An 18,168-nucleotide genomic window follows, 5' to 3' on the forward strand; every position below is an offset into this window, starting at 1 on the left:
ACCTTTCCTGAAAAAGAGATCTGCTTGGCATAGGTCAACTTCAACCTGTATCTTGTAGAAGATTATTCTATATTTTGGATTATTCAAGTCTTGATAATAAGGTTTTATTGTATTTTTAATATTAGCCAATTCATTCAGATTGGGTTTTTTGGAGCACATCCTGTGTCCTGAACTCTGCTAATTGTTGGTAGAGTCACTCTTGCTGCCTTTTAGGACCTTGGCTTCTTAAGGAAAGAACCTGAAACAAAGAAAGAACAATGCAAAGCCCTATCTATGATATTGCCAAATTGGCTGTATTCAGTTCCTCCCAAGGTAGGGGACAGCGCATAGAGAAGGAAAGGGGAGAGCAGCATTGGCAGGGGCACACGAGAAACACTGAGCAGAGGCAGCCTAGTTTGGAACAGTTGATGGATCGTGGAAGGTGGAGGCCACAGCTTGAGCAGAGGTCCATAGTCTGGGAAAAATGAACAATATGATTAATTGTGGAGGAATTTGATTTTCTAGAAAGAAAAGTGGAAGATTCTGTGGCGCTTTAAGATTTTCAATATTATATTTGAGCCTCAAAACAACTTATTGAGGTTGATATTGCAGGTATTATGAACCACATTTTTACAGAGGAAGAAACTAAGGCTCAGAGAAGTTAAGTGATTTGTTTACAACCACAGTAACCATCTCAAATAGGATTTGACCCCAGGTCTTCGTTATTATGAGTCTAGCCTTCTGTTACACCATGCTAGCTCTCTAGAACCTGCCAGTGAACTGTAGAATGAAGTGGTCGTGGGAAAAGCTGGAATTAGGTAGACCACTTAAGAGAAGGATATTACAGCCCTGTTGTAGTGAGGTTCTGAGATAGGATCATGGCAGTGTAAATGAAGGGGAAGATCCATATCTGAGAGAGAATTCCCAGAAGAATTGACAGGTTTAGACCAGAAATTGGACCTGAGAGATAAAGAAAAGAAAGGAGTTGTGATTGAGTGCATGGTCTCAAGCTTAGGTAATGAAGAATGATGATATGATTGTCGCCAAAGGAAGCATTGGGTTGGAGGGTTAGGAGACAACCTAGGAGACAAGTAGCCATTGACAAATTAGTTTCAGAGTTACAGCTATTTTTATAACCCACCACACTTGACTGCTTGCACTTTGTGGAAGCACCAAAATATAAATAATTCTCTTGGTCATAAAATTTCAGTAGTCTGGAGAAGGTAAGAAGTATGAGTTCTGCGGTACTTTAATCTTCAAATTTTATTGGATTTGATTTGAATTGAATGGTCTGATAGACAGGAAAAAATCACTTTTGCTTTCTAAATGTTTTGCAGTATAAATCTTCAAGGAAGAATTCAAGTGGAAATGAACATGAGGAGGTAAGAAGATAATTACCAATATTGGAATTATTTAGTCTTGCTGTCTCTTATCTCTCTAATGCTTATGGCCTCTTCCCTACCCCCTTTTTTCTTGTGGGGGCAAATTTGTGATGTGGAAAACTCCTGGTATGATTACTTCCTTCACCTCTTCCATTACTTAGTATAGGGAATCTCAACCTGGTCTGTAGATAGATTCAGGGGGTCCTGATACTTGGGTGGAAAAAAAATTACATTTGAATTTACATTTACTTTTTGCTGAAATTCAGCATTTCCTTCACTTTTGACTATGTGGGAAACCCATTATTCTGAGCTGAGGTCTGTAGGCTTCATCAGGTTGCCTAAAAGGCACATGGCATCAGAAAGGTAAAGAACCTTTGGCTTCAACTGCAGTCACCTTCACTGAAAGATGAAGTGAATTTTTCCCATGGTCACACAGCTAGTATGTTCTGGCAACATTTGAACCCGGGTCAGACTGACAAAGCTGTCTCTAGGTACTGCACTGCATTGGCAGGCTCTGTGGACTTTTTATCCATAAAAAAAAACATTTTTAACATCGATGGCACTCTGATTATTTTATCATGTAACTTCATAATACACATTAGCCCAAACTGGAGAGTCCATCATATTGTCAATAGTGTGAGCAACATTTGTTTTTTGTCTCCTTCATATGTTAATTGTGAATTTCAGCCTTCTATTCCTTTATCCTCTAAACCACAATTTAAATCTCAGATTCTCATTGATAAATCAAAAAGATAAGAAGCTGATTTATAAATCCTGAGACTTAAGTAGGACTGTTCCCCATGTTCTCATTGGCTAGAACCACAATGTAGTCAAAGCGACAGACTTAAGAATAAACTCGAATAATCAATGGTTTGGATTCATAAGTGGTGACTGGGAGTAGGAGAGAGGTACACAAACAGATAGTTCATGTGACTGGGAATGCTGTAATTGCTGCCCCCAACTCTTGTGTTTAGGAAGTAGAACCACAGATGGGAGAAGTCAGGAATTGGCCCAATAGTCAGATTTTACTTTTGCCAGCCTGGGCCCCCGATTACTCCCCACGACCTCTCTGGAAAATTTTTAGCAGGACAAACAATGGATGATGTCGCACTAAGCAGCCTGTCATGATTTTGGGAAAATGGTCCTGAGCTGGCTGTGGGGAAATAAAGCATCACTGGGATGCAGAACTCCATGTTTTGCAGAGTTTTACATGCATGCTTTACATGTGTGACAGGCCTTCTGTTCTTAGCAGTGAGGTTCACTTCAATACTGAACTGACTGGTTCTAAGTCAGACTGGCCCAAAATAGAGGGAAGTTAACATTTTAGCCGACTGCTTGCTGAGTAATCCTGCCAGCACAAGCCCGTTATTGGATATGCTCGGATGTCTGCTGGCCTGCCATAACTATCCCAGGACAAATGTGATATTCCATCATTGTCTGGCATCAGAAAGTAATCCTAGCAATGACTATTTTTCCACAGACACATTTTAAAGCATTTTCATATGTGGTGTTTATAAGTGGTCCCCCACACATGCCCTGTACTAGAAGAGAAAGGTCAATGTCATATTTACTTGTTTGAAGCAATTTTTAGTTTCTTGTATGTCTCCCTAGATCATTGTTCACATGTTTTAATTTCTTCTGTTTCATATTTTTTTATCTCTTATTTTAGCAAGACAGTGATAATGCTAATGTGTCCCCACAGTCTCCAGTATCATCTGAGGTACATGTTCTGTTTTTGTGTGTGTGAGTGTATGAGAGAGAGAGAGAGAGTGTAAGTGTGTATGTGTGTGTGTGTTTGTGTGTGCACATTCCCCTTCCTGTTCCTAACATCTTCACTCCATCATCATATTTTGTATATTCTCCTTGCTTAAAACTAATTTTTTTTGGGGGGGGATTGGTCAATGGGAAGTAATAGATACTATACACTATAAGTCAGTGACACTACCTTTTCTGTGCACATTCTCTTTTACTGAGGTCGGTTTTTGAGTTTTATATCCATGCATTATTATTGAGAGTTATTATTAAAGAACTTATATCCATATTTACTACAGAAAATAACGTACCACCTAAATGACTTTTTCCAGTTCTTCATTATTTGCAAATAAATAATGAATTTTAAGGACAAAGTAGCATCCTTAAACTCATATCCTAATGGTTACTTCTCACTTGTACTTGGATGACCATTGTACAGCTGTACCCAACCATATGTATAGAGTAAGGAGATGATCAGGAGGTAGGACAGCATGGGGAAAATGCTGCTCTTCAAGTCAGGGACTGGATTCAAGTCCCAGCTCTGCTAATCTCTGTGTGGCTTGACTAAGGCCTTTCTCTCTGTGCTTCAGTATATTCTTCTGTTAAGTGAGAAGTTTGGACTGGCTGGACTCTGAGCTTTTTCCCAGATCAAGTTCTAGATTTCTGATTCTTCAGTTTTCTAGAGCAGTCACATATGGGCCAGATGAGCCATCATTCACTGAATTAGGGTTCATGCCTTCTTCGCCTTGTTTCAGTAAATGAGAATATTAACTTAAATGTGTGTGCCTGAGAGGGTGGGGTTTTTTTTAACTTAAAAGAGGCAGCCTTTTTCTTTGTTATATTTGCTTCATTATTTAATGTCTTAATATTTTACTAAAGATTTTCAATGCAATTGGGGAAATCATTTGGTAAATACATATGGAGAAGTAATACTCATAATTTTCAGAAAATTTTTAGATTTGGATCACTGACATAACATGTCTGGGATTCCACTCATTGATTCTGTATTTATTGCTGCATCAACATCTTTAGCATTGATTATCTGAGCTAATGGAGGAGACTTGAACGTTTGAGAGTCAATGGAGAATTCTGAGTGCTTCGTGAACCGTTTATGTGCTCTACCTGTCCGATGCAGTTGTTACGATAATCAAATGAGATGTGCAGAGAAGGGCTTTGAAATGTGAAGTTCACCCATAGGTCTGAGAACGGATTCAGATTTGCCCTGCAGGCTCTACTCGTGAGAATTTGAAAATTTGCTGAGCATAAGCTGCCACCCTAGTATAAATTCTTCACCTAGTAATCAGTAAATGTTGCTGGCCAGTTAATATTTCTGTTGAGTTGTTGTTGAGTCTCAATGCAGAGCTCACTTGATTTTTTTTGTCTTTAATTATTTCCTCAAATCCTATCTTTTATGATTATCGTTTCTGCCCTTTCTTCAAATTGAGTGTGATGAGACACACACAAAGACTTGTGTCTAGTAAGTCAGAAAATAAATAGTGATTGTTAAATGATTTATCCACTTTGTTTGAAGCACAAATCTCTCCCATATAGAAGGGAATTACTTAGGGGGAGAATGAGTAAGGCAAAAGAAGGGTGCAGATGTGAACGACTAGCTTGGTGATTGTGAAAGCCAATAGGTTATATCGGTTTGTTCTCATTTATAGGATTATGACAGAACTGACAGTTATTCACACGGTCCATTTGGCTTGAAGCCTAGATCAGGTAAAATATGTTCTCTAAATTTAATGTCTCCGAGGTTATATGTAAACTCGAGTTTCCAAATGAAGTGGCACTCAGTCCATAGCTGTTAGCTATATGTAGTTTCTTTCTCCCTTCCTACAAAAGAGTTTTTTAGTTATTATTATTTGTCTTTCCAGTTTCTATTCTCCTTTTCTTTCTTCCAACTCTTCCCCATCAAGCTCCCAAAGACTTCAGTTTTTTGTATTTATGGTACTGGAGTCTTATTTCTATTTTACTGGGTCTGCTCTTAACATGACCACTCCTGCCAGCAAACCCAAACCTGCCTAAAATGATAGTATGCTATTTTGGCGGCTTTCAAAAAGAGATCTTTTTGGCATTTGGAAAGCCCAAAAGAAAATGTATGCAGGTGCCTTGGCAAGGTATTAAATCACAGTCCTTGTTCCTGAATAAGTATACTGACCTTCAAGAATAATAATTTCCTTTTGCTCTACAGTGAATGAAAGTCTGAATTATATTCAGTCATCATTTTTTAAAGCTAGGTAGTAAAATTCTAACAACTTATTTTCACATACACAGGGATCCAAAAACACTTGCATGCTTGCTCTAGTTCTGTTCTCAATTATGCAGACGAGTATGTTTTTACTCTGTTGTGTGAGTGTGTTTTAACATGTTTTGATGTAGTGGTGAGGAAACTGAAACACACATGTCACTTAATTTTGCACGGATTCCTCTTTATTATACCTCTTTCACTGGCGTTTGGTCGGTGTTCTTCTGTTTCACCATTTTCACTACCTAGGTTAAAAGTAAACAAATATTTGGTTTTCATAGCTTTCAGCCGTTCATCTCGCCAGGAATATGGGACAGCAGATCCTGGATTTACAATGAGAAGAAAGATGGAGCATTTAAGGGAGGAGAGGGAGCAAATACGACAACTTCGTAACGTGAGTTAAATTTCTAGTTTTGATTTGCTGTGCGGAAATGGAATTGGATTTCAATTGCTGATTGGAAAATGAGGTTAATTTTGTCTCTCAAAGGAGTGCTCTCACAATACGTTGATTGTATAATGAATTGTAGAATAAGTACCACTTGCTTTTAAAGATATGAACTATTTGCAACTCACATCCTGTCTCTTTTTTAAACTAGAATCTTGAATCGAGGTTAAAAGTAATTTTGCCTGATGATATTGGAGCAGCATTAATGGATGGAGTAGTTCTTTGCCATTTAGCCAATCATATAAGGCCACGCTCTGTAGCTAGTATTCATGTACCATCACCAGCAGTGGTAAGTGCCTTATGTACAGATGAGTTTTGTCAAGTAGCTTGTAAATTTATAAGTCCATTGCTCTGGAGTAATAAGCTTTAATGTATTAAGTTTCTAGTTAGACTCTTTTCTGTTATAAAGTTGATAATGACCCCCTAACTAAGGAAAATTTGATGACTCATGAAATTTTTCTCTTTACAGCCTAAACTAAGCATGGCAAAATGTCGAAGAAATGTAGAAAACTTTCTTGATGCTTGTAAAAAATTGGGTGTCTCACAGGTAATAAGAAGTTGTTTTACATGTTGTCCCTAAAGTCCTCTCATGCCCATTCACTGTAGTCCTCTTCTCAGTGTAAAGGTACCCATGGTACTCAAAGGCAGATCGTAATCCCTTGCATGGGGCATCCTATCAAACTGGAAGGGCCTGGCAATGGACTTTGTATTTGAGGAGTAAGTCAGCTAAATCTGGAGAGATTCCTCATCAAAGAGTGGCCACAAGGTAGCACGTTTATTTATTTATTTTGGCCACAAAACTTTTGAAGACAGTCCTGCTGAGGCTCAGAGTGCTTGTGGTCTGTGTCATTGAAAGGTAATCACATCTTCTTGAAATCCTGAAGGTTATGTGTAGGTACCTTGTCTTGATAACTTTTCTTGATTCCCAGGTTGAATTTTGGCTGCTGTTTAAGTTAATGTGATCAGGCTTTTTCTGACCAATTTTAGAAGCTATTAAGTTGCAGTGGATTTGACCAAATACCTGGTGACATAGACCACTGTTCTTATAAGCTGGACAGCCATGAGCACTTGGGTCTCCTGTCATTTTCTCATCGGGAGACCTTGTTTCCTAATCCTTTGTAGGCCCATGAAGTCTGGGCTGGAGATTCAAGTCCGTGTGAACAGTCCTATCTAGTATATTATCTAGTTTATTTTCCTCATTTCTTGAAAACTTTAGTAGCAGTTTGTGACTATTTCTGGACCAGTCTAACTTTCTACAATTAGCAGTGATTCTGCTCACTTTTCACAGTATCTTTACTACTCATAAATGAAGAATTTAAGACTTAATTAAAATATGACCATATCAAATTGATCTTGTAAACACAGGTGTAATTGACTGAGTGTGAAAAGGCCTGACTGTATGCCTGGACCAGCAGGCTATTAGTAGATGTGAGTAAGCCGAACTGTCTGTCCATTGAAGGTTATAGAAAATGTGGGCCTTGGCTCTGAGTTTTATGTCTTCAATGAAATTGGATTGGAAAGATCCCCCTTTTCTAAGAAAAGAAATGTAAATTTAAGTTATCATCATGTCTATTTGTATAAAAATGTTTATAATGGCTCTCTTCACAGGGCAGAGGATTGGAAATTGAGGGGATGCTTATCACTTGGGTAATGACTGAATAAATTGTGGTGTATGATTGTCCTGAAATATTATTGTTCTGTGGGAAGTGATGAGCAGAATGCTCTTGGAAAAAAAAAGTCTTCCATGAACTCAAGCAAAGTGAAATGTACTGAGATACAAAATAAAAGTGATATTCTGGAATGACCAGCTATAAATGACTTGGCTGTTCTCAGCAGTACAATGATCTATGACTACTCTGAAGGACTTATAATGAAAAATCCTAACCATATCCAGAGAAGAAACTTGTTGTGTCTGAATACAGATTGAATCATGGCATCATTGGATCATAGTTCTAGAGTTGGAGAGGACTTCAGAGGCTGCCTGGTTCGAGATATATCCTTATTTTACAGATGGGGAAGCACGGGTCCAGAGAGTTGCTTGCTCCAGATCACAGAGTACTTCATAAGTTAAGGATTTATGTACTCAGATCTTCTTGCCCCAGATTGAGTACATATTCCATAGAACTGTATTGTTCCCCAGTTTTTAAATTATTCTTAATTTTTTAACTTTAAAATCTTTTTCTAATATGTCCCATATATGATAAACTTAAAATTCTAACAGTGTTAGCAAGAAATTTTTGTTTTTTCTCTTCATTACCCTACTCCCTGTTTATGTATAAGATTCATATTGTTTTAAAGATGCATTTCCTAATTTCTAAACTGAGAGCATTTTTCTAACCCATTGTTTTATTCTTTACATTGGCCCTCTCTGCCATTTTTATTTTGATACTTTCATTTTCATTTTAAAACAAAGACCATGCAGTTTGTTTTGAAAACATTGGATTCTTCCTTAGTGATTCTTACTGAAAGAATTAATTAGAAAACATGAAAATGGTATATTTTATTTAACAAAATACTCTCAGTATATTAAATGACAAAGATATATTTTTAACTGGGTTGGGCTGGGCTGGAATATGCCTTTTGTAAATTCTTGTTTCATATTTCAAGGCCAAAGTTTTTTTTTTTTAAATAACAGCCTTTTATTTTTCAAAATTCATGCAAAGATAATTTTCAACATTTACCCTTGAAAAACCTTATTTTCCATATTTTTCTCCCTTCCTTCTCCCTCCCCTATCTGATAACACTTAATCCAATATATGTGAAATATGTGCAATTCTTCTAAACATATTTCCACATTTATCACGCTGCACAAGAAAATCTGCTCAAAAAGGAAAAAAATGAGGAAAAAAAAACAAGCAAGAAAACAGCAATGAAACAAAAAAGGTGAAAATGCTGTGTTGTGATCCGCATTCAGTCGCCATAGTCCTCTCTCTGGATGCAGATGGCCCTCTCCATCACATGTCTTTTGGGGTTGATCTGAATTGCCTTGTTGTTGAAAAGGGCCAGGTCCATCAGAGTTGATCATCATATAATCTTGTTGTTGCTGTGTATAATGTTCTTTTGATTCTACTCACTTCACTTAGCATCAGTTCATGTAAATCTCTCCAGGCCTTTCTGAAATCATCCTGCTGATCGGTTTTTATAGAACGATAACATTCCATTACATTCATATGCCATGACTTATTCAGCCATTCCCTACTTGATGGGCATCTACTCAGTTTTCAGTTCCTTGCCACTACAAAAGGGCTGCCACAAACATTTTTGCACATGTGGATCCTTTTCTCTTTTTTATGACCTCTTTGGGATACAGACCTACTAGACACACTGCTAGATCAAAGGGCATACACAGTTTTATAGTTCATTGGGCATAGTTCCAAATTGCTCTCCAGAATGGTTGGATCACTTCATAACTCCCTCAACAATGTATTAGTATCCCGGTTTTCCCACATCCCCTCCAACATTTATCATCTTTTTTGTCATTTTAGCTAATTTGAGAATTGTAAAGTGGTACCTCAGAGTTGTCTTAATTCTCATTTCTCTTTTCAATAGTAATTTAGAGTATTTTTTCATGCACCTAGAAATGGCTTTAATTTCTTCATCTGAAAATTCTTTGTTCTTATCTTTTCACGATCAGTTGGAAAATGGCTTGTATTCTTATATATTTGAGTCAAATCTTGATATGTTTTAGAAATGAAGCCTTTATCAGAAAGAAACCTTGGGTATAAAAATGTTTCCCCCGTTTTCTTCTTCCCTCCTAATCTTGGCTGGATTGGTTTTGTTTAAAACCTTTTAAATTTAATATAAACAATGTCATCCATTTTATATTTGATAATGTTCTCTAGTTCTTCTTTGACCATAAATTCCTTCTTTTTCCATAGATCTGAGAGGTAGACTACCTAGCTCTTGTTCTCCTAATTTGCTTATAGTATCACCCTTCATGTCTAAATCATGAACCCATTTCGACCTTATCTTGGTATAGAATGTTAGGTGTTGGTCTGTGCTTAGTTTCTGCCATACTGTTTTCCAATTTTCCCAGCAATTTTTGTCAAATAGTGAATTCTTACCCAGAAACTGGGGTCTTTGGGTTTATCAAACTAATTAGATTACTGTAGTCATTGACTATAGTCAGAGGGAACCTAACCTATTCCACCAATCCACTTCTGTATTTCTTAGCCAGTACCAAATGGTTTTGATGAAAGTCAAAGATTTGCAAAGGAATTACTTAAGTTACTTAAGAGTAAACATGCCCAATACTTCCCAATGCACATTTGTTAAGTTTTGTTGATCATCATTTATCCTTTCTTGTCATCATTTATTAAAGCCAGTTTCCTAATAATAGACAAAACTCTTCACTGAGTCTGTTGTTTTTGTATACTTTTTTCAGAAAAAGTAAATGGATCTTTAACAAATGTTCTCTTAATCAACCTATCACTCATTAATTCGTACTGCTCTCTTGGCGAGTTACTGTATTACTCAAAAACCACCACTTAGAAATCATGGCTTGTCCTTTTTGTTTTCCAGGAAAGACTCTGCTTGCCGCACCATATTTTGGAAGAAAGAGGCCTGGTGAAAGTTGGTGTCACAGTTCAGGCTCTCTTGGAGCTGCCCACTACTAAGGCATCTCAGCTGTCAGCAGCTTGACATGACTGGAAGCAATTATGCAAAAATACTAGTTTTATTTATTTATACTCATTTTAAGCACCTCAGCTTTCTGAATGAGAATGGCCAATCAAAAAGTTTTTGTCTAGAACAGTGTCTTTGTTTTATTATGTAGATAACATTGAAGTCAAATCAAAGCTTATGTAATTAAGCTCCTTTCAAAATGAGATTTACAAAGTTTCTCATGTACTCAAATTCTTTTTACTGAGTCAGTCAATAATGCTTGGTTATTTTTTTGGAAAAACTAGATTATTGGTAAATCGAAAACGTGGCTTGCGTATTTTTGAAGCTCAACATAATGGTAGATATCAGATAAATGAATCCATTTTTACTACTAATTCCAAATAGTCTTATATTTGAGTTCTTAATTACACTCAAATATAATTCTCCAGTCTTTAGGGAGTAAAATACCTACACAGAACAAAGAGTCGGCAAAAATCCGATTCTTTTCGTCTGCTAGGTTGGTGCCAACACAGTTTCAGTTGTGCTGGAGACTGTTTACATGGGAAGTGCCTGTGTAATTGATGACTCTTAGAGTCTTAAAACCTTTTTGGAATTTCTCTGTGTATGGATGTGTTCATTGGAACTTTGCTGATATTTTCCTAGTTTTCTGTCAGGCCAGTGATGGGTGAGGATTGAAATGTGCCTCACGATGTTTTATTGCACACTCTTTTTTAGTTCTTTTATGTTGTCAAAAAATAATATGTGTGATTTATTTATACTATTTAATTTTATGAAACTTAATCATCTTTCAAAATGTATGATTACTTGAGTTGTATTTTATTTCATATTATAGTGAAACGAGGATATGTAGAATAGTTGAGGTATTTGAGAACTAAGGAAATACTGATCATCAGGCATATTTTAATACAGCTGCCAAAATCTCAGGTTTACATCTTCACTTTCACCCTTGTAATCACATCCTTCCTGGCTTCATGATACATCTGCATAGCAGCAGCAATCTCCATAAAGAATTTAAAATACAGGACAGCAGTTCGCTTAGCCACCTTTTGGGCATATTCATGTTCACGCATTGTGCTATAGAGATGGCCTGCTTCTGGGTCCCATAGTTGCCATTGCAGCCAGTAGGCCATATGGAAATCCACAGCTTGAAGTCTCTCATGAGTTTAGAGTAAAAAAATCTTTGATTTAGAGGTGGTAGATTTTGAGGAGGCAGCAGTCAGAGAGAGCTCAAAAATTTGCCTTGTTTGGCCTTTTTCCCCCTAGAAAACTCTGGCTGGTTACTTTTGAGGTAACCATGCCAAGTACTTTGTCTTATCCTTCTTATTATTATTTGCACTTGTTACCTCTTAACACATATGCAATTTGATTTAAAATTTTGGCCTGGGTATTTCAAAGAGTTCTAAGTTTGGTGGGAGAAAGGATGGGGTAAGTGAAGGGGGGAAAGGACGTCCAAGTTTCATTCTCTAAATGGATAAAACCTGTGAAACTAAACAGTGTTGTACTAAGAGCTGATTCAGGAGCGGTTCTGATTTTTTCCCCCACTTGGTGAGTAGCCGTGCCATTTATCATTGAATTTTGGCTTTAGGATAAACGATAGTCTTTACATTTCTCCAGTAGCAAATCGATGCTCTTCAGGAAGTATGTCTCCTGGTGGCTGTAAGATTTAAAGAATTAATTCTATTTAGTTTATTTTTCAAAATATCTTGAAATAATTTTAAACAAAGTTTACTTTGAAGACAGCTCAGTGAAGTAACCGATCACTGCCTTCTTTGTGAAGTACTTGGACAACCTATGAATTTGTGTAAGAAATGGCTAGGAAGCCGTTTTTTTTAAAACAGAAATTTGACAGTGTTCCAGTATTAGTATCACCAAAATGCAATGTCTTAACTCTTTTATCATATCATTCCCTTTGTGATCCAGTTATGACAATATTTTGACAAATATTTTTATGTTCCACATGAGTACACTTCAGTGGAACCCCAGGAATGTTATTCACCCTGAAGACATTTAGGCTAGTACCTTATTACATATAATTGACTGAGTAATTATTTATTACTTTACAAAGTAGGCTAGATCCTCGATAAAATATTCTTTGTTGAAAGGCAGAATTCATTGTGAGGTGGGAGCTTCCCATCATAATCCATGGGGGTTTACGTAATTACCTGCATATACCACAAGGCACTTTGTCCTGGAAGATGGGCCTGTGGCATAGTTCCCTAGGATAGCAATAGAGCAAGGCTCCAATGTATTTCTCTTAGTAGATTTTCATTGTTGAAACTTGGTGTTGGTGTTTTTGGTGATGTTTTCTATTACGATATATTTATTTCAGCAGTTGCTGGATTAAGAATGATTTATTTACACTATAGAAATTGGATTTGCTGTTACCTGGGGGATAGATTATCGAGCTTAAATATTTTCATGCATCCTAAAATAACAGTACAGTAGATTGCTACTTCTGTAAGATTTGATGACTTTGTGGCACAAGGAAGCGTAAATGTTAGCTTTGTTAGAATGGAAACAGAGTAAAAATGTATTAATATTTGGTTAATCATTATCTTTAAATACTGTTAAGTTAGTGACCTTTTTTCGACTCGAGTCTTTTGGAAGCTTCGGAAATGTGTACTAGATCCTAGCTCTGCCATAATCCATTTTCATATGGATTGAGAATCTGTTAAACTGCTCATTGTAAATTACCTATGCCAATCGTGGGTGGAGAAAATGGAATGAAAGAATAAAAGTCTGGGATAGCATTTTTTAATCTTTCTTTTTCTAATATCAGAACCCCCATTTCTTTTCATGTAGTTGAAAGTTTAAAAGCTGTGCCCCCATGGTGTGTATGTATAACTTTGACCACACAGAAAGCATTCACACGAGAAGCATTTCAGTGACAAATGTCTGTATATGTGTATGTTCGTATGTTATTTCAAAAAACAGCTCAAACTGCTTTTGTATTCCTGATGATAAGTAGACCTTTTTACACAAAATGAATTTAACTGTATATATTCTAATATGCAATTGGTTGACAGTGGCTTCCGTATGCATGGAGAGTAAAGCTGATATAAATTTTGATGGACTTTGCTGATTAAAAGAAGCAGCCTGGTGTAGTCAGAGGTTCAGTCCCTAAACCTTAGTGCTTCCTAAATACTTTTGTCCGTGGTACTTGATTGGATTAACCCCATGATAGGGAATAAAACTTTCATCCTTTTTGTTTTCACATAATTCTACTCAAAGCAAAAAATCTCTGCTCATACTGCCTCCCTTCCTGGACCGGAAGGTCCTTGATGGCAACAGCTAGGACTTGGTTTCATTCTTGTTTCACTACTGCCTACAAATGTGTTTTGTGAATACCGTGTGGCCAATAAAGGTTTATTGACTTGAATTTAATTTCCAGGATCGATCACAAGCTTTTAAGATGATCTTAATCGAATTTTGGATAAAAAGTGGATTGTTGTCCAGGGAAATTATTTCACTTTATCCTGTTACTTAGTAGCCTAATCTTCAGTTTCAAATTTAGGAAATTGCTTAACTGGTGAACAATTTTTGTCATTGTTGTTGCTCAATTTGTTCAGTTTAGTCTAATTCTTTGTGATCCCATTTGGGATTTTCTTGGCAAAGATGCTACAGTGGCTTGCCATTTCCTTCTCCAGTCCATTTTACAGATGAATAACAAACAAAAAGAGTGAAGTGACTTAGACAGGGTCATACAACTAGGAAGTGTCTGAGGCTATATTTGAACTGAGGAAGAGGAGTCTTCCTGATGTCGGCCCTGGTACTCTGTGCACCATGATGCCACCTAGCTGCGCTACTGAACAGATTTGATATTTATTAAACGAATGCTAAAAGTTGACAGAATTTTAATGTACACCAGTTGTATTCCTTGCTTTTGTAGCTTAATAACTAGCTTTTTGTATCAAATGGGGAAAAGATGTTCTGGAACTCTGGCCCATGGTGAAAAGTCCTGGAGCCTGGGTTGCCTTTGGCCTATTCTCCATCTAGAACATCGAACGTTTCCAATACCCTCTGGAAATGTCTTGGGCTACAAAATGAATTAAGTTGAGGAAATTACAAGTTAATCATCTGTTCACAGCTACATTTGAAGTTAATACTGTGGCTTATTATATCTTAAAGTTTCTACCTGTGTTTCATTTCTTTGTAAAATCTGCTATAGCCGGTTTAATACTGATCACCCATGTGGGAAAGAAGAGTTCAAAAATGTATGTCATTTATGCTGGTGCAGTGCAAAGAGAGAAATCTTTGAGGGAACTCTTCATTCTTATCAAAATCTAAAGGCCCAAGGTTCTTATGGAGTGCATTGTTGGTTTTGTAATACAAAAAAAAATGTATTGATGAAAATCTTGCTTTCTCTTTTTATAATTGAGATAACCTTGTCATTTCTAGTTGGGAATAAATGTGTTTTAATCAAGTCCATCATCCGGATGAAAAGTGTGTAGGGTATGTGTGCAAATGAAAACATGTGCATGGAATTAGATTTTTAAATGTTTATATTGGACTTTTAAAAAACAACCCTCTGATATTTGTAATAAAAATGTCATAATTCCAAATGCTGCCTGAAATGATAATTGCCTAATTTCAGATCACTTTCACCACATGGATAATTGAAGTCATATCATTCGGAATTGGGGCATTAATTTCATATAAACTATTTCGCCAACTTTTCCCTCTAATTTTTCTATTTCAAAATGTTTTCTTACTACTTTTAAGGACTTTGATATTCTCCTAAAATTGCAAATGGTATGGCTTAATGCTCTGGGGAGTTGTTATATATTTTTAATACACATATGAAATATATTTTAAAGTTCATAAAGTTTAAATCTAGTTCTAAACAAGATAGAATATATTACCATGAAAATTATTAGTATAAGCAAGAACTGATCAAGGAGGATCCAATCCTTGGAATACACCTTTGGTGAGCTTGCTCCTGGAGGTTCCTGATGCTGTGGGATGGTGGGGCCCAGCTCTCCACTTTGGAGTGTGTTACATGTATGGGCTAGTGCATAGTCGTGAAGCCTTTGGATTTGCTGCTGAGCCAGAACTGAGCGTGCATACAAAAAGCTCCGAATAGCCAAAAAGAGCTTTCTCTGTGGCTACCTTCAAATAAAGGTTGCACGCTGCTGGGGGGGGGCTTTGGGAAAAAGAAGACCCCTGGGATTTTGGGTACCAGCTCAACAGCAAGCATATGGTATGGCTTTTTTCTCTTTCCTGTCTTTTTTTCTCTTTCTTAGGTGAAGGATTATTGCCTTTAACTAAGACTTTGTGAGTTTCAAGGTGTTGGAAGAAAGTGCCCGGGCAGTCCAAGAACTTGAGTCCTTACCAAAGTTTATTGGTCGCTGAGCAGTGCAAGCGTAGCCCAGAAGGAACAATCTACAAACCCATTAATGGATCAGCCTGTTAGCTGAGATACTTTATCTTTCAGCAAAGGAACAGCCTCGTTCATCTGTGATGCATTTGGAAGTGAATTTCATTGGGTGATTGCTTTGTAACAGCCCTATTAAATTGGAAGCTATTTATCTCTAGGGACTGAAGGGGTACAGAGCAAGTGTACCTCATTCAAGGGGTGCAGTTTGGTACATATTTGATCCTTGTACTGTTTTCAGGTAAATATCCTTTGTAAAAACAAATTGATATTAATTGGTTAAATTAGTAGTAGGGCTCTAATTATTGGTATTGATGATAATGAGGAGAAACATATTAATTGGTACTGTTGACTGATAGTAGGGGAAAACAGCAGGATTGGGACTGAACCTGATGGAAGCAAAGAAAACTCCAGAATCATGGTGGGGGAATACAGCTAGCTACCCTCTGGGGAGCCTTCTTGCCTGTGTAAATACAAGTTGAGATGAGCACTCCCAGTATGGAGTATGGATCAGTTACATTAAAGTATTCAGGTAAGTTAGAATGAATACTTGGTAGATCAATAGGAAATAATGATAATCCTTCCTTAGAATGAGTCTTAAAACTAGTAAATTCTAAAACTGAATTAATTGGTCAGTCTATCAGTTAAACATTCATTAAACTCCCACTACATATGGCAGGCCCTGTGCTAAACTCTAGGGATACAGAAGGAGGCAAAAAAAATTGCCACTCCTTAATGGGGGAACACTGAATGCAAAGCAATGCACCATGCCAATAAATATAGATAGGACAAATAGGAAATAGTTAACAGAGGAAAATCTTTGGAATTAAGAGGGGTTAGGGAGTGTGATTTGGAGGAAAATCAGTAATAGAGACAGAAGGAACAGTCAGAGAGGCAGAATGAAAACCAGAAGCGAGTGGTGTCTAAGAAACCAAGAGAGAAGAGAATATTGAGGAGAGTATGAAAGGCTGCAGAAAACTCAAGGAGAATGAGGTTTGAGAATAGGTCATTGGATTTGGTAACTAAGATATCACTGATAATCACACAGAGCAGTTTTGGTGGAGTGATGGAGTTGGAAGCCAGCTTTTGAGGTTAAGAAGTGAGAGGAGAGAAAATGATAGCAGCCTTTTCCAGGAGTTTAGCCACAAAGGACAGACCAATTAAAGGAGATACCATGAATAGAAGGATTAAATGAAAGTTGTTTTCAGGATGGGGAAATCTGGGCATTCTTATGATTGTTGTTCAGTTATTTTTCAGTCATATCCAGCTCTTTGCGGCCCTTTTTGGGGTTTTCTTGGCAAAAATACAGGCATGGTTCCCCATTTCTTTTTCCAGCTCATTTGCAGATGGAGAAACTAGGCAAACAGGGTTTAGTGCTTTCTCCAGGGTCACACAGCTAGGAAGTATCTGAGGTCAGATTTAAACTCGGGAAGGTGAGTCTCTAGGCCCTGCCTCTATGCATTGAGTCACCTAGCTGCCCTGGAGGAGGACGTACTTACAGACAGTAGAAAATGAGCTTGTAGAGAGGGAGCATTTAAAGATAAATAAAAGAGTGGGGATGGCAGAGGGAGCAGTCTAGTGTGTTGGAGGAGATGGATTGGAATGGAATTTCTTGAGCAGGTAGAGCACTTGGCCTTGGTCAGGAGTAAAGTCACTTTATCATTTGAGACGGGTGGCAGAAGAAGAGTGGCATATGGCACCTGAGGGATAGGGGATGAGGAAGGGAGGGCAGGAGAAGGAGTTTGTGGCGAATAAAGCTCAGTATTTTCAGTAAAGTAGGAGACACAGTTCTCAGAAGAGGGAGTTGGGACAGAGTGGGAGCCAAAGGAGGTTTGAGGAGAGATGAAGTTAGGAAGAGCTGCTGGGGACAATGGGATAGGGAGGTGGTGAAGTTCGTTTAGAAAGATTGTACTGCTTTCTTTTCTGCAAGTTATTACCAAGAAACTGCTTAGCAAATCGGTACATTCGAAAGATATATGAAATGGCTGTTAGATTTGAATAGGATAATTCCTAATAATGATTATAGCTAGCGCTTAAATAGCATTTTAAAGTTTGCAAAGAACTTTACAGGTGTTAACTCATTTATTGTCACGACAACACTGTGAGGTAGGTGCTGTTATTATTCCTCTTTTACAGATGAGGAAACTGAGGCAAAGATTAGAAATTTGTCCGTGATTGTCGAGCTCATTAAATGTCTCAGGATGGATTCAGACTTTGATGTTCCTGACCCAGGATCTCAGGCAGGAAATCCATACTTTGTACAGGGATATTTGTTGACAATAAGCCCTTAGTGCAGATTTCTCCAGGCTTCCATTTCCTTCTCTGTAAAACTTGGAGGGGCTTTGCAAATGGTCTCTAAGACGCC

At 37.4% G+C, this 18,168-nt stretch overlaps 1 protein-coding gene across 5 annotated transcripts in view; it reads left to right on the top strand.

Annotated features, from left to right (window-relative positions):
* LRCH2 (leucine rich repeats and calponin homology domain containing 2) overlaps window positions 1-14,040 on the top strand; it is a 91,227-nt gene extending 77,187 nt beyond the window's left edge. For 2 of the 5 annotated variants that reach the window (XM_031944939.1, XM_031944941.1), the window contains 7 exons: window positions 1,317-1,361; window positions 3,031-3,081; window positions 4,778-4,835; window positions 5,643-5,755; window positions 5,958-6,095; window positions 6,276-6,353; window positions 10,328-14,040. In XM_031944939.1, coding sequence (XP_031800799.1) covers window positions 1,317-1,361; window positions 3,031-3,081; window positions 4,778-4,835; window positions 5,643-5,755; window positions 5,958-6,095; window positions 6,276-6,353; window positions 10,328-10,447 — 603 coding nt within the window. In that variant the 3' untranslated portion in view covers window positions 10,448-14,040. Of the gene's footprint in view, window positions 1-1,316; window positions 1,362-3,030; window positions 3,082-4,777; window positions 4,836-5,642; window positions 5,756-5,957; window positions 6,096-6,275; window positions 6,354-10,327 lie in introns of those variants that run through there. The other 3 variants (XM_031944940.1, XM_031944942.1, XR_004230628.1) reach the window with 2 other exon arrangements.
* The last annotated feature ends 4,128 nt before the right edge of the window (window positions 14,041-18,168 follow it).

Source organism: Sarcophilus harrisii, chromosome X (genome assembly GCF_902635505.1).
Source record: "Sarcophilus harrisii chromosome X, mSarHar1.11, whole genome shotgun sequence".
NCBI lineage: Eukaryota > Metazoa > Chordata > Mammalia > Dasyuromorphia > Dasyuridae > Sarcophilus > Sarcophilus harrisii.